Below are 20,418 nucleotides of genomic sequence, written 5' to 3'. Positions count from 1 at the left end.
CTGCAGGACCCACTGGTCTGACGTGATCTGGACCCACCTCTGGTAAAACAAGCGTAAGCGAGCCCCCACGCGAACCAGAGACTGGGCCCCCAAACCATCATTGAGAAGGACGGGACGCACCGGACGCTCCCAAAGAGGAACCTCGCCCTCCACGACGGCCACCGCGAAAGGACTGAGTTCTCTGAAAGAAACGACCCCTAGTCCCACCAGAATACCTACCCGGCCGATACCGCTTTGCTTCCTGAAAACGACCGCGACCCGCGGATCCTCTAGAAGCCTTAGGGCGAAGTTCCAGAAGCCGAGGAACCTTAGCATCACTAAGACTTCTTACCAACTTATCCAACTCTTCACCAAACAGCAAAGAGCCTTTAAACGGGAGCGAACACAGCTTGGCCTTGGACGCAGCATCCGCCATCCAGCCTCGCAACCACAGGGCCCGACGAGCTGCCACCGCTAGAGACATGTTCTTCGCCGAGGCCCACAACAAATCATACAGTGCATCCGCCAAAAAGGAGGAGCCCAACTCCAACTTAGCCAGATCTTGAGTCAAAGAGCCCCTGGCGGGCTATCTAAGAGCCGTTCCGCCCAGCGGAAACAAGCCCGCACCACCAGACCTCCACAGACCGACGCCTGTAACGCCAGGGCCGACAAATCAAAACTGCGCTTCAGGAAAGTTTCCAATTTTCTGTCCTGAGGGTCTCGCAACGCAGCCCCCCCGTCCACCGGAATCGCCGTGGCCTTAGTCACTGCCGTAACCACGGCATCCACGGTCGGAGGCTTGAGCGAATCTCTATCTTCCTGCGGCTTAGTCATGGCCCGAGCCACCTTACACGGCGCCTCCGGCGCCTGCCACTCCTGAGTAATCATTTCCCTCAGATCCGCATTCATAGGGAAAGAACAAGACACCCGTCTGATCCCCTTAACCAACGGATCCTGCTTTCCGGCCTCTAACGGAGCTGCCGCCGGATCAAATTTGAGGGTCGCAGCCACCTTTTTTTTTTTTTATTATTTTTTTTTATTATTTTATTTATCAATTTTCAAAATATACATTTACATATAATAAATGTAGGAAATACAGGAAATTATATATGACAAATCCTTGTCCATTAAAAGAAAAAACAAATATGAAATGATATTGTTACTTAGTCCACATTATATTGATCAAGACACAAGGCAATTTTTCGCAGCCACCTGATCAATGAGATCCGACAATTCATCTCGCTGAAAAATGCGCACCACCGAGGGATCCTCCCCAGGCAGCGCAAGCTCCTTATCATATCCAGCCAACGACCCCTCCTCCTCTTCTAGGAGGCTAAAGTCACCCTCCGAATCCGGAGGGGAAAAACCCTCAAAATCCTCAGACCACTCTACAAGTGGTCTCTTCGCGCCAGCCCCCCCCCCCCCCCCCCCCCCGTTCCAAGGCTAAGGGGCTCCGCTCGGGACGGCCCTGCCTGCCAAGCCTGATATAAACTCCAAATGAAATCCGGGGGGAAACCGATCCTACCTGAGGCATCACCCCTCGAAAGCGCTGGAAATTGGCTGCCCGGCAGTCCTCCGACTCTCTCAGGCCCGTGTAGCGCCGAATCCAAAATGGCGGCGGTTCCCGCCAAAATCGGAACCGCCGCAGGGCCGCTATTCAAAGGTGCCGTAACCTCCGAGACGCTAGCCGCGGGAACCTCCGCCGCCAACACCGGCGGGACGGAGGATTGAGGCTTCGGCTCCCCACAAAACCGGCAAACGCTCCCCACCGCGTCGACGCCCCGACGCGCACATGACCGGCACCTCAGCGGTTTCCCCGACATTATTGCAAGCCCAGCTGACCGCCAAACAAGTGCCCCGATTGTAAAAACCAAGAAACTCACCCGAGCAGGAAAAGTCAGCGCCTTCCTCACAGCTGAACAGCTCCGAGGCTCCGGAGTGCAGCTCCAATAGCTCTCACCAGCTTGGGCCTGACTCTTTTTTTTTTTTTTCAATCAAACTTTACTGCAGCCTTTAATTTGAGCCTTGCTGCTGTGCTAACACCATTCGGCACTCAAGGCTGCAGTATACAAACTGCAGCCGAGGCACAAAGCTGCCCAAACGGAGTGCCAGACCGGGGGAGGGACCCGGCCACCCGGGTGTGACACCCCAAAGGGGACAATGACGGGCCCCAGCGGACCCGCAACCCCTAGCACACCAAAGTCTTCCAGGCACAGGGATCCACCAGAAATAGCACAGAAACAAAGGAAAACTCTGAAAATTAACTCAAAAACCTATCCAGATCGGGCAAGCTGCACAGGCTGCCTGTCTACCCTCTGCTGAGACTGAGAAAATACTAGCTATAGATGGCTAGGCACAGGTTATAAGTACATAGTTTCAAGTTTTGTGTTCTCAGTCTCCCTCTGCTGGTAGGCGAGCATAACCCAAGCGTCTTGACCGGTCTGGAGGGTTGATGAGGAAGGCCTATTTCTTCTTATGTTTTGCAAAGCATTGAAAACATATAAATACAGAGGTAGAGCCTGCAATGGTATGCTGCGTTAGCCGCCAGAGCAGATCACCGCCCCGGTGCCTAACTTCCGATCAACTCCCAATCCCACGCAGCAAAAAAGGGCAGGAGGACTTTTGTGCTGCTTACTTGATGGGATCGGAGGCTGCCTTGTATATTAACGAGAGCCTTGACTCAGATAGATTACAAATTCAGCAGGACACAAATCACACCTTTGAATCATTGTGGGTTGAAATTCCATGTATAAAATGGAAAAGGACAGTGATAGGAGTGTACTACCGTCCGCCTCGCCAGGATGAGCAGGTAGACGCAGAAATGATAAACGAAATCAGAGACGCAAACAAAATGGGCAATGCGATAATAATGGGTGACATCAATTATCCAAATATAGACTGGGTAAATGTAACATCGGGACATGCTAGAGAGGTACAATTCCTTGATGAAATCAAGGACAGCTTTATGGAGCAGCTGGTGCAGGAGCCGACGAGAAAAGGAAAAATTCTAGACTTGGTCCTTAGTGGAGCGCATGATCTGGTGAGGGACGTTATGGTACTGGGGCCGCTTGATAACAGTGATCATAATATGATCAGTTTTGATATCAACCTTGAACTAACTATACACAGGAAGTCAAATACGTTAGCGTTTAACTTTAAAAAAGGAGACTATGATAAAATGAGAAGAACGGTTAAAAAAAAAAAAAAAACTTAGGGGGGCAACTGAGAGGGTAAAAACTGTACAACAGGCGTGGAAGCTGTTCAAAAATACCATCCTGGAGGTCCAGGCCAAACATATTCCGCAAATTAGAAAAGAAAGACAGAAGTCCAAAAGACAGCCAGCGTGGTTGAAAAGTGAGGTGAAGGAAGCTATTAGGGCTAAAAGAAACGCCTTCAGAAAATGGAAGGAACCGTCTGAAAATAACAAGCAGCAGTATAAGGAGTGCCAAAGCAAATGCAAGGCGCAGATTAAGAAGGCCAAGAGGGATTACGAAAAAAAGATAGCATTAGAGGCAAAAAAACATAGCAAATTTTTTTTTCGGTATATTAAACGCAGGAAGCCAGCAAAAGAATCGGTTGGGCCGCTGGATCACAGAGGGGTAAAAGGGGCAATCAAGGAAGATAAAGACGTAGTGGAGAGATTGAATGAATTTTTTGCTTCGGTCTTCACCGAGGAAGATTTGGGTGGGATACCGGTGTCGGAAATGGTATTTCAAGCGGACGAGTCGGAGAAACTTACTGACGTACTGGGGGAGGACGTAATGGGGCAGTTCAGCAAACTGAAGAGTAGCAAATCTCCTGGACCGGATGGTATTCTGACAGAACTGAAAAATGAGCTTGCGGAGCTTATGTTAGTGATATGCAATTTATCCTTAAAATTGAGCATGGTACCGGAAGATTGGAGGGTGGAACGCCGATTTTTAAAAAAGATTCCAGGGGAGATCTGGGAAATTATAAACCGGTGAGTCTGACGTCGGTGCCGGGGAAAATGGTAGAGGCTATTATCAAAAACAAAATTACAGAGCACATCCAAGGACATGGATTACTGAGACCAAATCAGCACGGCTTTTGTGTGGGGAATTGCCTGACCAATTTACTTCAATTCTTTGAAGGAGTACACAAACATGTGGCCAAAGGGGAGCCGGTTGATATCGTGTATCTGGATTTTCAAAAGGCGTTTGACAAGGTACTTCACGAAAGGCTACAGAGGAAATTGGAGGGTCATGGGATAGGAGGAAATGTCCTATTGTGGATTAAAAACTGATTGAAGGATAGGAAACAGAGAGTGGGGTTAAATGGGCAGTATTCACAATGGAGAAGGGTAGTTAGTGGGGTTCCTCAGGGGTCTGTGCTAGGACAGCTGCTTTTTAATATATTTATAAATGATTTAGAGATGGGAGTAACTAGTGAGGTAATTAAATTTGCTGATGACACAAAGTTATTCAAAGTCGTTAACTCGCGACAGGACTGTGAAAAATTACAGAAGGACCTTACGAGACTGGGCGGCTAAATGGCAGATGACATTTAATGTGAGCAAGTGCAAGGTGATGCATGTGGGAAAAAAGAACCTGAATTATAGCTACGTCATGCAAGGTTCCACGTTAGGAGTTACGGACCAAGAAAGGGATCTGGGTGTCCTCTTCGATAATACACTGAAACCTTCTGCTCAGTGTGCTGCTGCGGCTAGGAAAGCAAATAGAATGTTGGGTATTATTAGGAAAGGTATGGAAAACAGGTGTGAGGATGTTATAATGCCGTTGTATCGCTCCATGGTGCGACCGCACCTTGAGTATTGTGTTCAATTCTGGTCGCTGCATCTCAACAAAGATATAGTAGAATTGGAAAAGGTGCAGCGAAGGGCAACTAAAATTATAGCGGGGATGGGACGACTTCCCTATGAAGAAAGACTAAGGAGGCTAGGGCTTTTCAGCTTGGAGAAGAGACAGCTGAGGGGAGACATAATAGAGGTATATAAAATAATGAGTGGAGTGGAACAGGTGGATGTGAAGTGTCTGTTCACGCTTTCCAAAAATACTAGGACTAGGGGGCATGCGATGAAACTACAGTGTAGTAAATCTAAAACAAATCGAAGAAACTTTTTCTTCACCCAACACATAATCAAACTCTGGAATTCATTGCCGGAGAACGTGGTGAAGGCGGTTAGCTTAGCAGCGTTTAAAAAGGGGTTAGACGGTTTCCTAAAGAACAAGTCCATAAACCACAATTCCAGGAACAGCATGTATAGAATGTTTGTACATTTGGGAAGCTCGCCAGGTGCCCTTGGCCTGGATTGGCCGCTGTTGTGGACATGATGCTGGGCTCGATGGACCCTTGGTCTTTTCCCAGTGTGGCATTACTTATGTACTTATGTCCGACCGCACATGGTTGAATTCAGCTGTGCGGACAGACATCAAACGGCAGTCACAAAGACTAGGTGGGCCAGAGCTGAGATTGGGTGGGCCTGGGTCCAACCAGGCCCACCCATAGCTACGCCCCTTGTAAGTGTACTTTTGGAAACCCATACTCTCTAATTCCCCTGACCTAAACATGCCCACAGTAATGCCTCTCTCTATAGAGATCTACACTACTTTAAGCTGGACCATGGATGACAATATTCAGACCAGCCACTTTACCTGGAAAAATGGCTCTGAAAATTGCCCTCAGAAAATGCTAAATAGTAGTAGTAGTAGAGTTCATAATGCATGGGAAGCACCCTGCTGAAAATTGCCCCTCCTTTACCATGAGTACTTTTACCAGTGTTAGAAAAAGTTCAAGACAGAGCAGAAAGAGGTTGAGAGATGCACTCAGCATGTTATCCCATTCCCTACTGGTCTGCATTTTGAAAGCAAAACCCAGTATCAGGTTTTCACTTCACAATGTACTTTCAAGCCTACTGGTAAATCAAATTAACACAGCCAAACTAATGTCCCCCTATTTTCCTTACTATATTTGGTCAGTTTGATAGTTGTTGCTGGTCTCAGCAGAAAAATACACTTTTAGAGGGTAATTTTATAAAGGCTTTATACGTAAATGAAATGCTTCTTATAAAATTATCTCATGCACAAATACACACTATGAGAAGTTGGTGCACACTTGTATGTGACTTGGGTGTTGGCATGTTTGGGAAGAGTTTGGGCAGAACCATAAAATACATGCATAGGTTATAAAATACAAACCTACGTTTGGGTTTTTCTTGGCCACTGTTGCAAATAGGATATTGGGCTAGATGGACCATTGGTCTGACCCAGTATGGCTATTCTTATGTTCTTATTGTTTACTATAAAATCTCTTGTAGCCCACATAGCTCAACAATCTTATGCGGATAACAAAAATTTACATACATCAACATAAACATTCCTCAAACATAATTGATAATAATGAAATGTCTTCAAAATTATCAACTGTAATAAATATGTCTGACCAAACTACCAAAACATCATACAGATTACAGAAGCCAAGGATAGTCTGATCTACTTACAAAACATACTTATGCTACTTGAACCTGAGCGATTTAAATATACATGGCTGCATTGTAACCATGATTTTGGCAGGTTTTGTGCTGCTGTTTTATAAAGGCACAGATACCTATGTGTCTTTATAAAATAATCTCAAAATAGGTGTAATATTTGGCCTCTGCACCTAAATGACCTATTATAAAATTACTTTAATAAAGTATATTTGCTATGTGTCAAGAAAGTACATTTTGTACTGGCAATTTTAAGAATAAAATAATACTTACTCTTGTTTTATCAAATAATTCTGATACTCTCAAGAAAAACCTGGAAAAAAATATAAGCTTTGGTTAAATGAGAAAATAAGCTTTTGAAACTGAATTAAAAACAGTGTTGGATCCAAACAACCTACTTTATTTTAAATATTTTTATTAAATTTTCAAGAAACAACCAATCAACATATCAGTAAACAAGCCAACAAAGAAAACCCAAGGCTTATCAGTATTTCAACAAATACAGAAGAGCCACCGCAGGCTTTACCACTCCCCAATCTGGAGCTACCGTTGGCCCAATGTGGGCACAGGCGGTAATTCCGCCCCCAGCGTGTGGCATTTCTGGCACTAGTGGAAATATTTTAAAAATATTTCTGCAGGGGGTTACCTGGCGATATTCGGCAGCGGTAACCCAGCCGGTTACAGCTGGATTAGCGTAGGAACCCTTACCGCCATCTCAATGGGTGGCAATAAGTGCTCCTCTCCACATGGCCACGTAGAAAGAGTAATCTTACTGCATGGCCATGTCTTTTTTTGGCGTTTTACCTCAGCGTACGGCAAAAATGGCCCCTCGCCACTAGAACAAGGCCCTTTTTACCACAATTTAGTAAAAGGGCCCCTTAGTTTCTTACAGCCCTACTCTAAACAAGAATGCTCTGCATCCCAAGAAATCCCCCCAACCCACCCTTCAATTCTCTCCTACACCTTCTAAAACACCCTATTTTAATAATAGCTAGAATTATTCTTTTTTTATAGTGGCTGACCGAATTTCAGTTTCAGTGCCAAAACTGGCCCATAATATGTGTTCAACCTTCTTTCAGTTTTGTGAAACAAAGGAAGTGTATGGGGGTCACAGATGGAACCACAAGGTGGAGCCAAATACAAATGACGCAATTTTGTTTAGTGACCCCACATGGCCCATGTTTCGGCGAATGCCTGTGTCAGGGGTCAGAAATCAATCACAGCAAAACACATCTTCCCTTGAAATTCTTCTCTTCTTGACAAATGAGAATATAAAAAAAAGACAAATACTTTGTGTGTCTATAGTGAGCACTCGCTACAGACACACAAAGTATTTGTCTTTCTTATATCCTCATTTATTAAGAAAAGAAGGATTTCAAGAGAAGACATATATTTTGCTGTGATTGATTTCTCACCCCTGATGCAGACATTCGCCGAAACATGGGCTGTGTCGGGTCACTGAATCAAGTTGCTTCCTTTGTATTTGGCTCTGCCTTGTGGTTCCATCTGCGGCCCCATACACTTCCTTTGTTTCACAATTTACTGTTTTGTCATTTCCCGCTGATCTGCTTGTCTTCTTTAGGTTTCGGCTAAAATGCCTGTGCATTTTCAGCTGGAACTGAAATTATATGCACAGCCCCCACTCCCTCCCGATTCCACGCACCCCCAAATCAAGCCCACACCCCCTAGTGGCAGCCCCCTCCTGGGCCTATCTTCTCGTTGGTAGGTAGTGGGCACAGAAGCCCCACTTGCTCTTGCGCATGTTCTGGCTCCAGGTCAAAATGGCTTCCGGTATTTCCAGTGGCCATCTTGATGGAAATCCCAGAAGTCACTTTGACCTGGAGCCAGAACATGAGCTGGAGCGAGTGGGATTGCTCCTAGGCCCACCACCCACCAATGAGAAGGTAGGCCCAGGAGAGGGCTGCCGCTGGGGGAGGGGGGGGGGGAGTTTTGGTTTTGGCTTCAGTTTCTGCCAAAATTGAGTGGCCAATTTTGGTGACAGATTCAGTTTTAGCTAAAACAGTAGACCCTGGTTTCAGTCAGGCTCTACTCTCTTACACATTTTAGAGAGTATCATGAGGCAAGACAATTGTATCCACACAGCTGAAAAATCAAGCCATTAAGTTGTGTCCCTTTGAAAGGTCTAGGCATAAAACGAACTGTTGCTCACCCGTAACAGGTGTGTTTTATTTTTTGTTTTATTTTAATTTAAATTTTTTTTTAGACAACAGGATTGATCAGTCACACAAGTGGGTTAATGTAAATTTCTCTGAGTGTGCAAGGCTCAACTCACACATAGCATTCTTCTCAGCTCCTCAGTCAATTCCACAGCTTGAAAATGAATTGAGTCTTGGGGGCCTGGTACCAATCAATCCTGCTATCTAACAAAACATCTGTTACAGATGAGCACCAATTATTTTTCCCTCAACAAGCAGAACTGAGTTAGATACGCAAATAGGTGTCTCAACTCAGGATGCTCAACTTATGAATCTTGGCACCAGGCAGACAGCACACCTCCCTGGACAACATGTCCGGTCAGCTGAAGGGAGCTTCGGTACCCTTCAGGAGTGAATCTCCAACCACCACTACCTTTCGCTTCTTTGTGGCCACTTGTCCAGCAGTGTTGACATTTTTGGTCGTTGTTTCCTCCTGTTTTTTTTTAGATGTTTCTAGCTCGTCTACCTCCAGGGCTGCGAACCAATTCTTTAGTTCAACAGATGGAATTGGAGGGTTGATCTTGCAGGATCTGGTGACCTGCTTCCAGCTGTGCTCTGTCCGCCCAAGATCTTCTCTCTCTTTGACTCAAATTTAGCTTTTGAGTACTTACAGTAACAATTTTTAGGCACCCCAACACAACAGCCCAGACAAAATAGCCTTGTAACAAAATTGCCCTTGACAAATCGGCTCCTAACAAAATGGCCCCTCCCACAAAATAACCCTTGACAAAATAGCCCTTCAGAAAAATGAAAAAATATACCATTAACGCAGGAGCCCCATAGTGAGGCATTTAACAATTGTTGTTCTGTTGTCAAATACTGATTTTAAATTACTCCGAGAGCTGTTTTAAGCAGTTTTATTTGTGATATGTATTAATGAAAAGTATGTAAAGCATATCAATGCTTTAATCAGTTTTGTGTTTATGAATGCGTTTTAAATATATAATAAAAAATAAATATGATTTTGGTCTGCAAATTTAACCCATTGGGTGAATTTCTTCATAAATGTGGTTAATAAAGCCAAATCAAATACCGTCATGAAATAAAAGTAAACCAAGGATCTGTTTTTCATTTTCAACATATGCATAATATTACATCTACTTTGGTGGATGTCTTCCAGTGGCATGGTCATATGTATCTAGATAGCCTTTGCCTAAAATATATTTTTATTGTTGTATTAACTTTTTTCATCTGAAGAACATATTGGTTTCACAGTATCCCAAATGTTCGACTGATATTGTCAGCTAAGTTGTAACTATTGTGTTTCTGAATTTGGTGTATCTCTGATCTATCTATCATGTGCTGTTACTTACTAGCGTCTGCAATGTTCCTGAGTTTATAAGCTTCAACAATGCTTTGTACTCATGGTGGGTTTAAAGAACTCTGAGCTGTCTGATCAGCAGCTGGCACCCGGAACTCATTTCTCCGCCACTACTTCCTATTACCTCATAGGCGGGACATGGCAGAGACAAGACTTCCAGAGTCAGCTAGTGATCAGTTTTCCTCGAACACAGAGATCCTCTGCAAGTATAAGTCCTTCCATTACGTCCCAAGGATCAGTCCAGACAAATGGGATGTACAAAAGCAATCCTTAAGAAGGGAGGGACTATGATATTCCTGCAGTGAGAACTGTGGTCTCCAAAGAAGCATCCACTCAAGCAGATACATCCAGACAGTAATGCTTAACAAACAAATGAGAAGACTTCTATGTCGCTGACTTACAGATCTCTGCCAAAGAAGTCACCAAACACTTGGTAGAATGAGCCTTAACATGTATGGGAGGAGATTTACCCCTCAGAATGTAAACAGAAGAAATAGCCTCCTTAAGCCATTGAGCCACTGTTGCTTTGGAGGATGGCAGACCCTTCCGGGGTCCCATAAAGAGGACAAAAAGATGATCAGAACATGTGAAATTGTTGGTAGCAGCAAGATAGTGCATAAGGACGCGCTTCACAAATCCAACAGCCTCAGGGAAGCATATTCTGCAGAACAGACCTCCTTGGAAAGAGAAGGAAGAAACAGTCTGACTGACAAGAAAAGGAGATACAATCTTCGGCAAAAAGGGCGGAACTGTCTGTATCGAAACCCTCGAGTCAGAAAAGTGGAGAAAGGGATCATTGAGAGAGAGAGCTTGAAGCTCTGAAACGCTCCATGTTGATGAAATGGCAACTAGAAAAACTGCCTTTAAAGTGAGACCTCTGATAGTTGCTGAAAGAAGGGGCTCAAAGGGGGCCTACTGAAGAGCCTGAAGACTCTACTGAGGACAAATATTGCAGAGAGGGGGAAGAAGATGAGTGACTCCTTTAAGGAACCACATGATATCAGGGTGAGCAGCCAATGAGGCATTCTGTATTTTGTCTCTATAGAACGCCAACGCTGCCACCTGAACCTTGAGCAAATTGAGGGCCAAGCCTTTTTTGAATCCCTCTTGAAGGAAGAATAAAATTTGAGGCAATGAAGCACAAAATGGAGAAAAACCACTGTGCAGACCAGCTCTCAAAAGTTCTCCACACTCTAGCATAAGAAGTTGATTCATTTTGTGCTTGCAGCAATGTAGTAATATCATCATCATCTGCGTAACCCATCTTCCTCAATCGCGCCCTCTCAATAGCCAGGCAATAAGACCAATGCGGGAGGGATCCTCCATAAATACTGTACCTTGGTACAACAAGCCTGTCTGTGGAAGAAGAGCCAACAAAGGAGCGATTTGAAGATGGATGAGGCCCGTATACCAAGGATGTCTGGGCCAGTCTAGAGTTACAAGATAAGCAATCCTGTGCAATGTCCTTCCCACGAGAGGCTGCGGAGGAAACACTTAAAGAAGGCCAATCGACAGCCAAGGCTGTACTAGTGCATCCATTCCCAGGGAGTCCTTCTCCCTGAAGCGGCTATAGAAATTGTGAACCTGTGCATTGAGTCTGGATGCCATGATGTCCAGAACCAGAAGGCCCCACCACCATGTGGAAATGAAGCAAAATGCAGTCTTTGAAATGAGGCAAAATACATACTCATTTCAATATATACTCCCTGCCATACTCCCAGGTTCAGACACACTCTGCTGAGTTGAACCCGCAATGTGGGAAGCTGAAATTATCAGAATGCTCAAATCCGCCCACAGAAAAAGAAGACAAGCCTCCTGAGCTAGGGACTCTGTTCCTCCTTGTCTGTTGATGTAAGACACCGCTGTCACAATGTCTGACAGCACTCGCACCGGGCGCAAAGGCTAGGAGAGCTTTCCAGACAGCTCAAAGTTCCACTCTGTTGATGGACCAGCAAGTCTCAACTCTTGACCAGCGGCCCTGCGCAGAGTGGAGGAGATAAAGGGCTTCCCACCCGAAGAGGCTGGCATCAGATGAGAACACATCAAAGATCAAAAATAACCTAGTTACAATAGGATCATCAACCCTATCTGCCCCTGAAATGTCCAATTAGGAACATCAGCAGAACTAGAACGGTCAGAATTCACAGAAAAAAAACTCTCTCGAACATCCTCCAAATACTGTGAAACAAAGTTTTCATTTCTTAGGCAGCTGCTCCTGCTCCTCAGAAGTAACGTGAGACAGAAAAGCAGACGAAGTTTGGCAGGGCAGAGACTTCTACCCCTGCAAAACCAATATCTCGGGACACACTAGTAGGTGAGGAACCTGCTGACAAAATGGCCACCAAAGGTTCGCAGAGCGCAGGAACCGTTGCCGCTGAGCGCGTCAAAAATGCCACTGGAGTGGAGCCCGTCGAACTCCCAGAGACAGAGTACCAACAGAGGTAACAGCAGCATGTTCGCGGATGTGAAACACAGCGTGCAGGAACCGGTAGCCGAGAGCTTACTCCCGCAGCGTGCACAAGACAATGGGCTCAGACATAGGGGTCCTTTTACTAAGCTGTGTAAGCGTCTATGCGCGCCCAACGCGACCCAAAATGGAGTTACTGCCCGGCTACCGCATGATTCTTGCGGTAATTTCATTTCTGGAGTGCATCCAAAAAATAATCTTTATTTTTGGATGTGCGCCAAGTGGCATTTGACACGCATAGGTCATTACTGCGGCATGAAACTTTACCACTAGATCGATGGCTGGCGGTAAGGTCTCAGACCCAAAATGGACACTCGGCAATTTTGATTTTGTCACATGTCCATTTTCGGCAAAAATTTTAAAAAGGCCTTTCTACAGGCGCGCTGAAAAATGGATCGGTGCGTGCCAAAAACCTGTGCCTACACAACCGCAAGCCATTTTTCAGCACGCCTTTGTAAAAGGACCCCATAGTGAATAAAAAATATACTCACAGAAACAGTCAGTCTTGTGACCCTCCAAGGCACTGAAGCCCTACAATCTTCCCATAGCAAAAGTGCTCCCAAAGAGTACCACAGTGGCTGACCTTTTTTTTTTTTTTTTTTAAACAGAGGCAGGAGAAAAAGAGTAGGGAAGAAAGAGAGGTAGAAAGTGGCAACGGGGAAGAGGGAGGGACCTAGACCAAACTCTACTGAACCTGCAAACAGGACAGGAGGACACACAGAAGTCACCACACTGCAAAAGGAGCTGCTATCCCGCCTGCTGGAGATAGACAATACTGGCTTGATTACTATGCACAGGACCTTATAAGACACAACTCATTAGTGTTCTCTAGCTTCACCTGCTGGAGGATGGTCACAACCCATTTGTCTGGGCTGATCCTTGGGATGTAATGGAATGGTAATTTACCTTCTCAGCACTTTCTTGAGTGGTGAATTCTATTACAGACCCCTTTCAGGGAACGTATGTTAGAATACAAGAGGAAATTAAAAACTTGTGCCCAACGTTGTAATAATTCAATAAAAGTACTTTCCATTTTTGACCACTTTGGCTAGTCTACTCTTTTACACATACCTACACTTCTTTATATGGCAAGAAGCTTCGGCGTTGAGGCCATCGATGCTAAGGCTGAAGGTAGTACAGTCCATCCTCAAGATCCATGCACTGCCAGTAGATAGTGCATCAGCACCAAATCCATGAAGGACATCGGGGATGGTGCACATTGTGCCAGTGTCTATCTCCAGCCCTTCAGGGAAAGAAGCCTCCCTGATGTATTGGAGATCACTGGCATCTTGATGCCAAAGGGTTGACAACGTGTTAGTTATTTGGATGTCTCCTGGGTGAGTGATGGCAAGCAATTATGTTAATTCTTTTTCCTATATACAGTGAATCCAGTAACTACACAGTACTGCACTTACATAGCTTACAGAATAAAGCCCTATGCCAGAGGACCCAAACTGGGGGTTGCAACCTCAATTAGGGTGGCAAGCCATCAAGACAGCAAACACCTGGTAGATTCCTGTATATTTGTGAAAAGTGCGTATGCATGCAACCCTCCAGATCCACAATCCAGACTTAGTTTGGCAAACCTGCACCAAACACAAAACAAAAAACCCACCACCAGGACTGTTTTGGCCTACCCCTCAAGGCTCTGCTCAGACCACCAGGCCAGACCCTTGTTCTGCATGTGCAAATTTTGGGACCAGCAGCCTCTTTTTCTTCACACGTCTACTGGCACAATCAGCTTACAACTGGGAACCACAGCAAACCAAAGGTAACACACACACAAAGAGTAGTAATGCATGCAGGAGACAGTCCCATGCATCTTCCTCCTTTTATTGCTGCTGATGCAACTGCCGACCCAAGAAGACATCAAGAGAATGAGTGGATGTGAGAGACAAAGAATGAGCATGAGTGTGTGTCAGCCTTGCAGGAAGAGACAAGGAATGAATTGGGGGATGGAGGGGGGACGACACAGATGTATCTGGCAAAAATAAGTGGAGGTAAGAATAAAATGAGTAAAGATGAGTCTGGGAAGTTGAGCCTGAAGATGGGGAATAGATGGGGGAATGAGGAGATGTGCCTGGGGATGAGAAAGAGAGAGAGAGGATGTGATAGGAAGGAGTGTGTGTGTCTGAATCTGGGTGCTGGGGCTCATGAGCCTTTAGTTGGAGGGTAGGAGCAAGAGGAAATATAAGGAAAAGAAAGATGAAGGAGATAGAATGGAGAAAAAAGAAAGAAAGCAGAAGGGAGCACAGAAGGGAAGTGTAAAGGGGAGAGGGAGAAAAAGGCGGCAAAGGTAAAGGGGTATCTCAGGCATGGCACCCTCTCAAAAGACATCCACTCACTCCCCATGCAATTGGACACATATATATATACCCCCAATCCACTTAGGGAAACACTCACATAAAGCACATGCATACACCAACCACACCTATACACATTTGTAGGCTTTCTCCAGTCACTCAAAAAACACACAGCATCCTGTCAAACACACACCCAGTCAATTATTCTTTATGCAATCACATCCCCTGCTACCTGCAAATCCGTTCACTTAGTCACACACACATACACATGCACACATAGACCCCCAATACAGCATTTGTAAACACCCTCCTACTCCTCTCCTACCTCCAACCTATCTTCCACTCATCCCACCTACACTCACTCCCAAAGACAGAATAAACCTGTGAGTAGCCACAAACTTAGTTACCCCCTCCCCCAACCTACTCTTTCGCATACAGATATTCCCCTACTCTCTCAAACACACTGCTCCCACTCCCTCCTGACACAGATATCACTACTTAAATCCACTCAATCAACCCCTTCCCCTTGCACTTACTCACATATACATGCACATAGAGACCTCAGCTACAAATTTATAGGCACCCTCCCCCCACCTAGAAAATGGAAGATAACTCAATCAATGGCTTAGTGGCTGTACTGTGTGACAGTCTGAGAAACTGCTTGTAAACCTGTGGGTCTCCAGCATGGTGAATACATCAGATAATTTAAAAATAAATAGATTTATATATATTTTTGTCACTGAATTTTTAAGAAACACACTGAAATGTACTGCTTATTTGAGTAATAATTGGCTTTATCATATGGAATCACATGGGAAAAAAGTTTGGGAACCACTGCCTTATGCAGTTATTCTACACACTAAGATCTTTGTTTTGAAGTTCAAATAAAGGTCTTGCTCCTGGATTCTTTTCTCCCTCTCTTCCCCTTGATCTCATGCCACAGAAGATACTGCAGACAGTTACTTTTTTTTGTATGCCAATGAGAAACAGTTCAATCAGTATCAATTACTTAACAGCATAATTAACTAACCTTCAAGTACAGAATAGGGGCTTAACATATTTCAAATTGCTAGTGTAATCTGCCAATATTCTTGCTGCTGTCACAACACATCCATTAGCTTAGAAGGCAATAGCACTAATAGAGTTTGGAGATGCTATCATGTGTCTGAAGAAAACAACCTGTTTCCATTCAGCACCTGTCAATCATTTTATTGCAGTTTATTCTTGGTTTTGAGGGGAAAGCTATTCCTTCTTTTGTGTAAAATAGTAGTGGTATAGTACTAGCTCAAGTTTTGACCTAGTAATTTCTCCTGCTATTCTTCTGGGCCTTCATTTCAATCAGAACTAGACTTGGGATCTGGAAACATGCATAAGTACATAAGTATTGCCATGCTGGGAAAGACCAAAGGTCCATCAAGCCCAGCATCCTGTTTCCAACAGTGGCCAATCCAGATCAGAAATACCTGGCAAGATCCCAAAAAAGTACAAAACATTTTATACTGCTTATCCCAGAAATAGTGGATTTTCCCCAAGTCCATTTAATAACGGTCTATGGACTTTTCCTTTAGGAAGCCGTCCAAACCTTTTTTAAATTCCGCTGAGCTAACTGCCTTTACCACATTCTCCGGCAATGAATTCCAGTTTAATTACACGTTGAGTGAAGAAAATGTTTCTCCAATTCGTTTTAAATTTACTACATTGTAGCTTCATCGCATGCCCCCTAGTCTTAGTATTTTTGGAAAGCGTGAAGAGATGCTTCACATCTACCCATTCAACTCCACTCATTATTTTATAGACCTCTATCACATCTCCCCTCAGCCGCCTTTTCTCCAAGCTGAAGAGCCCTAGCCGCTTTAGCCTTTCCTCATAGGGAAGTTGTCCCATCCCCTTTATCATTTTCGTCGCCCTTCTCTGCACCTTTTCTAATTCCACTATATCTTTTTTGAGATATGGCGACCAGAATTGAACACAATATTCAAGGTGCGGTCGCACCATGGAGCGATACAAAGGCATTATAACATCCTCATTTTTGATTTCCATTCCTTTCCTAATAATACCTAACGTTCTATTTGTTTTCTTAGCCGTAGCAGCACACTGAGCAGAAGGTTTCAACGTATCATCAACGATGACACCTAGATCCCTTTCTTGGTCCATGACTCCTAACGTGGAACCTTGCATGACGTAACTATAATTCGGGCTCCTCTTTCTCACATGCCTCACTTCACACTTGCTCACATTAAATGTCATCAGCCATTTAGACGCCCAGTCTCCCAGTCTCGTAAGGTCCTCTTGTAATTTTTCACAATCCTCCCATGATTTAACGACTTTGAATAACTTTGTGTCATCAGCAAATTTAATTATCTCACTAGTTGCCTAGACTACTGCAACCTGCTTCTCACTGGCCTCCCACTTAGCCATCTCTCTCCTCTTCAATCAGTCCAAAACTCTGCTGCACGACTCATTTTCCGCCAAAATCGCTATGCTCATATTAGCCCTCTCCTTAAATCGCTTCACTGGCTCCCTATCCGTTTCCGCATTCAATTCAAACTTCTCTTACTGACCTATAAGTGTATTCACTCTGCTGTTCCCCGGTACCTCTCCACTCTTGTCTCTCCCTACACCCCCCCCTCGGGCACTCCGGTCTGTTGACAAATCACTCGTCTGTCCCCTTCTCTTCTACTGCTAATTCCAGACTCCGTTCCTTCTATCTCACTGCACCACACGCCTGGAATAAACTTCCCGAGCATGTACGTCTAGCCCCGTCTTTGGCCGTCTTCAAGTCCAAGCTAAAAGCCCACCTCTTTGACGCTGTTTTTGAGTCTTAACCACTGCTTACTTGCCTGTACCTTTTATCCCCTCCTCTTTATTCCCCTTACCTCTTAATTGATCTGTTACCTGTCTTATTTAGATTGTAAGCTCTTTGAGCAGGGACTGTCTTTATGTGTATGGTGTACAGTGCTGCGTATGCCTTGTAGCGCTATAGAAGTGATAAGTAGTAGTAGTAGTTACTCCCATCTCTAGATCATTTATAAATATGTTAAAAAGCAGCGGTCCCAGCACAGACCCCTGGGGAACCCCACTAACTACCCTTCTCCATTGAGAATAATGACCATTTAACCCTACTCTCTGTTTTCTATCTTTTAACCAGTTTTTAATCTACAATAGGACACTACCTCCTATCCCATGACTCTCCAATTTCCTCTGGAGTCTTTCATGAGGTACTTTGTAAAAAGACTTCTGAAAATCCAGATACACGATATCAACCGGCTCACCTTTATCCACACGTTTGTTCACCCCTTCAAAGAAATGTAGTAGATTGGTGAGGCAAGATTTCCCCTTCACTAAATCCATATTGACTGTCTCATTAAGACATGCTTTTGAATATGCTCTGTAATTTTGTTCTTAATAATAGCCTCTACCATTTTGCCCGGCACCGACGTCAGACTCACCGGTCTATAATTTCCCGGATCTCCTCTGTAACCTTTTTTAAAAATCGGCATTACATTGGCCACCCTTCAGTCTTCCGGTACCACACTTGATTTTAAGGATAAATTACATATTTCTAACAATAGCTCTGCAAGCTCATTTTTCAGTTCTATCAGTACTCTGGGATGAATACCATCCGGTCTAGGAGATTCGCTACTCTTCAGTTTGTAGTACTGCCCCATTACATCCTCCAGGCATTAATAGGCAAACATAGGCATTCATTTACCTATATTTTTTCTTCCTCTACTTTAACCCTCAACATATCAAGTCTGGTCATTGCATTAATGTAAATGCACTAGGGTTCCTTACAAAACCCTGCAATCATGGACCATGAAGCCAACAACTATTACCTGCGAGAGATGACTAGACTCCCTCCCCTCCATCCAAGGACTGTCAATGCTAACTCTGCAACAGGTGACCCAGAAAGCAGAACATTTGAGCTAGAAATCTTCCGCATGGCAGTGCATTGCCTATGAGCCATAAAGCTAGCCCCCCAAAGTTCTGGAACACCTGGCTCTTTACCTTTAAAAAAAAAAAAATGAATAACAGGTATTCCTGTTCTCTTTATAAGACCACCAACAAAGCACAGTTGCATGATGAGTTTAATAGGCTTCCATCTGATTTCTATAAACAATGTTCTTACTTGCATATATCTGTAGAGTCCTGTGTTCCTAATGAGTACAGTGAAGAGCCTATTCTATTATAGTCATCCGCTGTATCTGAAAAAAGGAGGAGAACAAAGCGAGTGGTTAGGATTCAGGTTATTTTTCTTACTCGTACATAACTATTTAAAGTAAACCTCACTATTTAAAAACTTAAAGATGTGCTGCGTAAACATGCCTACGGAACACATTTGGAGATAAATTATCACAATGCTGTTTTTCTCTCTTATATGACCATATCTAAAATAAATAATTTTAGGTAGTACATTATAGTCTCGATTATCTGACATAAATGGGACCGACCCATTACTGGATAAGTAAAAAGTTGGATAGTACGGAAAAAACTGCATAAACGTCTTAAACAATGCACAAACAAAGAGATATAGTTCCTGATTTTCAAAAATTGTTCTGAAACAAAGAATTTTAATAGAAATAAATGCAATAGTGTTACCAGGGTTCTGTTAGAAATGCCAGATGGTCGGAATAGTGAAGGTCAGATAATCAAGACTGTACTGTACTAGCTATTGTTTCTGTGTTTTGGTGTTAAATTACTAAATGCGTTTTCAAAGAAGCTTTTTTTTTACTACTACTAAACATTTCTAGAGCGCTACTAGGTCCCTGCTGGTCCCTGCTCAAAGGAGCTTACAATCTAAATAACGAAATGTCAAGTTGGGGCAGTCTAGATTTCCTGAGTAGAGGTGTAGTGGTTAGGTGCCGAAGGCGACATTGAACAGGTGGGCTTTAAGCAGTGATTTGAAGATGGGCAGGGAGGGGGCCTGGCGTATGGGCTCGGGGAGTTTGTTCCACGCATGGGGTGAGGCGAGGCAGAAAGGGCGGAGCCTGGAGTTGGCAGTGGTGGAGAAGGGTACTGAAAGGAGGGATTTGTCTTGAGAGCGGAGGTTACGGGTAGGAACGTAAGGGGAGATGAGGGTTGAGATGTAAGGAGGGGCTGCAGATCGAGTGCATTTGTAGGTTAGTAGCAGAAGCTTGAACTGAATGCGGTACCTGATCGGAAGCCAATGAAATGACTTGAGGAGAGGGGTGATATGAGTGTATCGGTTCAGGCGGAAGATAAGACGTGCAGCAGAGTTCTGAACAGACTGAAGGGGGGATAGGTGGCTAAGTGGGAGACCAGTGAGGAGTAGGTTGCAGTAGTCAAGGCGAGAGGTAATGAGAGAGTGGATGAGAGTTCGGGTGGTGTGCTCAGAGAGACAAGGGCGAATTTTGCTAATGTTATAGAGGAAGAAGTGACAGGTCTTGGCTATCTGCTGGATATGCGCAGAGGAGAGGGAGGAGTCGAAGATGACACCGAGGTTGCGGGTTATCTATTTATTTATTTATTGCATTTGTATCCCACATTTTCCCACCTATTTGCGGGTTCAGTGTGGCTTACAATACATTGTGAATGATGGAAATACAATTTGTTACAACTCGGTTATGGATTACATTGTGAGGAGTTATGCGAAGACAAAGTCAAAGTCTCGTTAAGTGAATAGAACAATGGAAAAGAACAATGGA

The 20,418-nt window shown here is 44.3% G+C and overlaps 1 protein-coding gene across 2 annotated transcripts in view; it reads right to left on the bottom strand.

Moving 5' to 3' along the window:
* The window catches only part of SNX6 (sorting nexin 6), a 165,381-nt gene that overhangs the window by 28,262 nt on the left and 116,701 nt on the right, over nucleotides 1-20,418 (bottom strand). For both annotated transcript variants that reach the window (XM_030214380.1, XM_030214379.1), the window contains exons 9-10: nucleotides 18,882-18,957; nucleotides 6,719-6,758 (exon numbers count right to left, since the gene is read on the bottom strand). In XM_030214380.1, coding sequence (XP_030070240.1) covers nucleotides 6,719-6,758; nucleotides 18,882-18,957 — 116 coding nt within the window. The remainder of the gene's footprint in view (nucleotides 1-6,718; nucleotides 6,759-18,881; nucleotides 18,958-20,418) is intronic.

This window comes from Microcaecilia unicolor, chromosome 9 (assembly GCF_901765095.1).
Source record: "Microcaecilia unicolor chromosome 9, aMicUni1.1, whole genome shotgun sequence".
Classification (NCBI taxonomy): domain Eukaryota; kingdom Metazoa; phylum Chordata; class Amphibia; order Gymnophiona; family Siphonopidae; genus Microcaecilia; species Microcaecilia unicolor.
The sequence above is the reverse complement of the archived record's forward strand: the minus strand, read 5'-3'. Positions and strand labels throughout refer to the sequence as shown.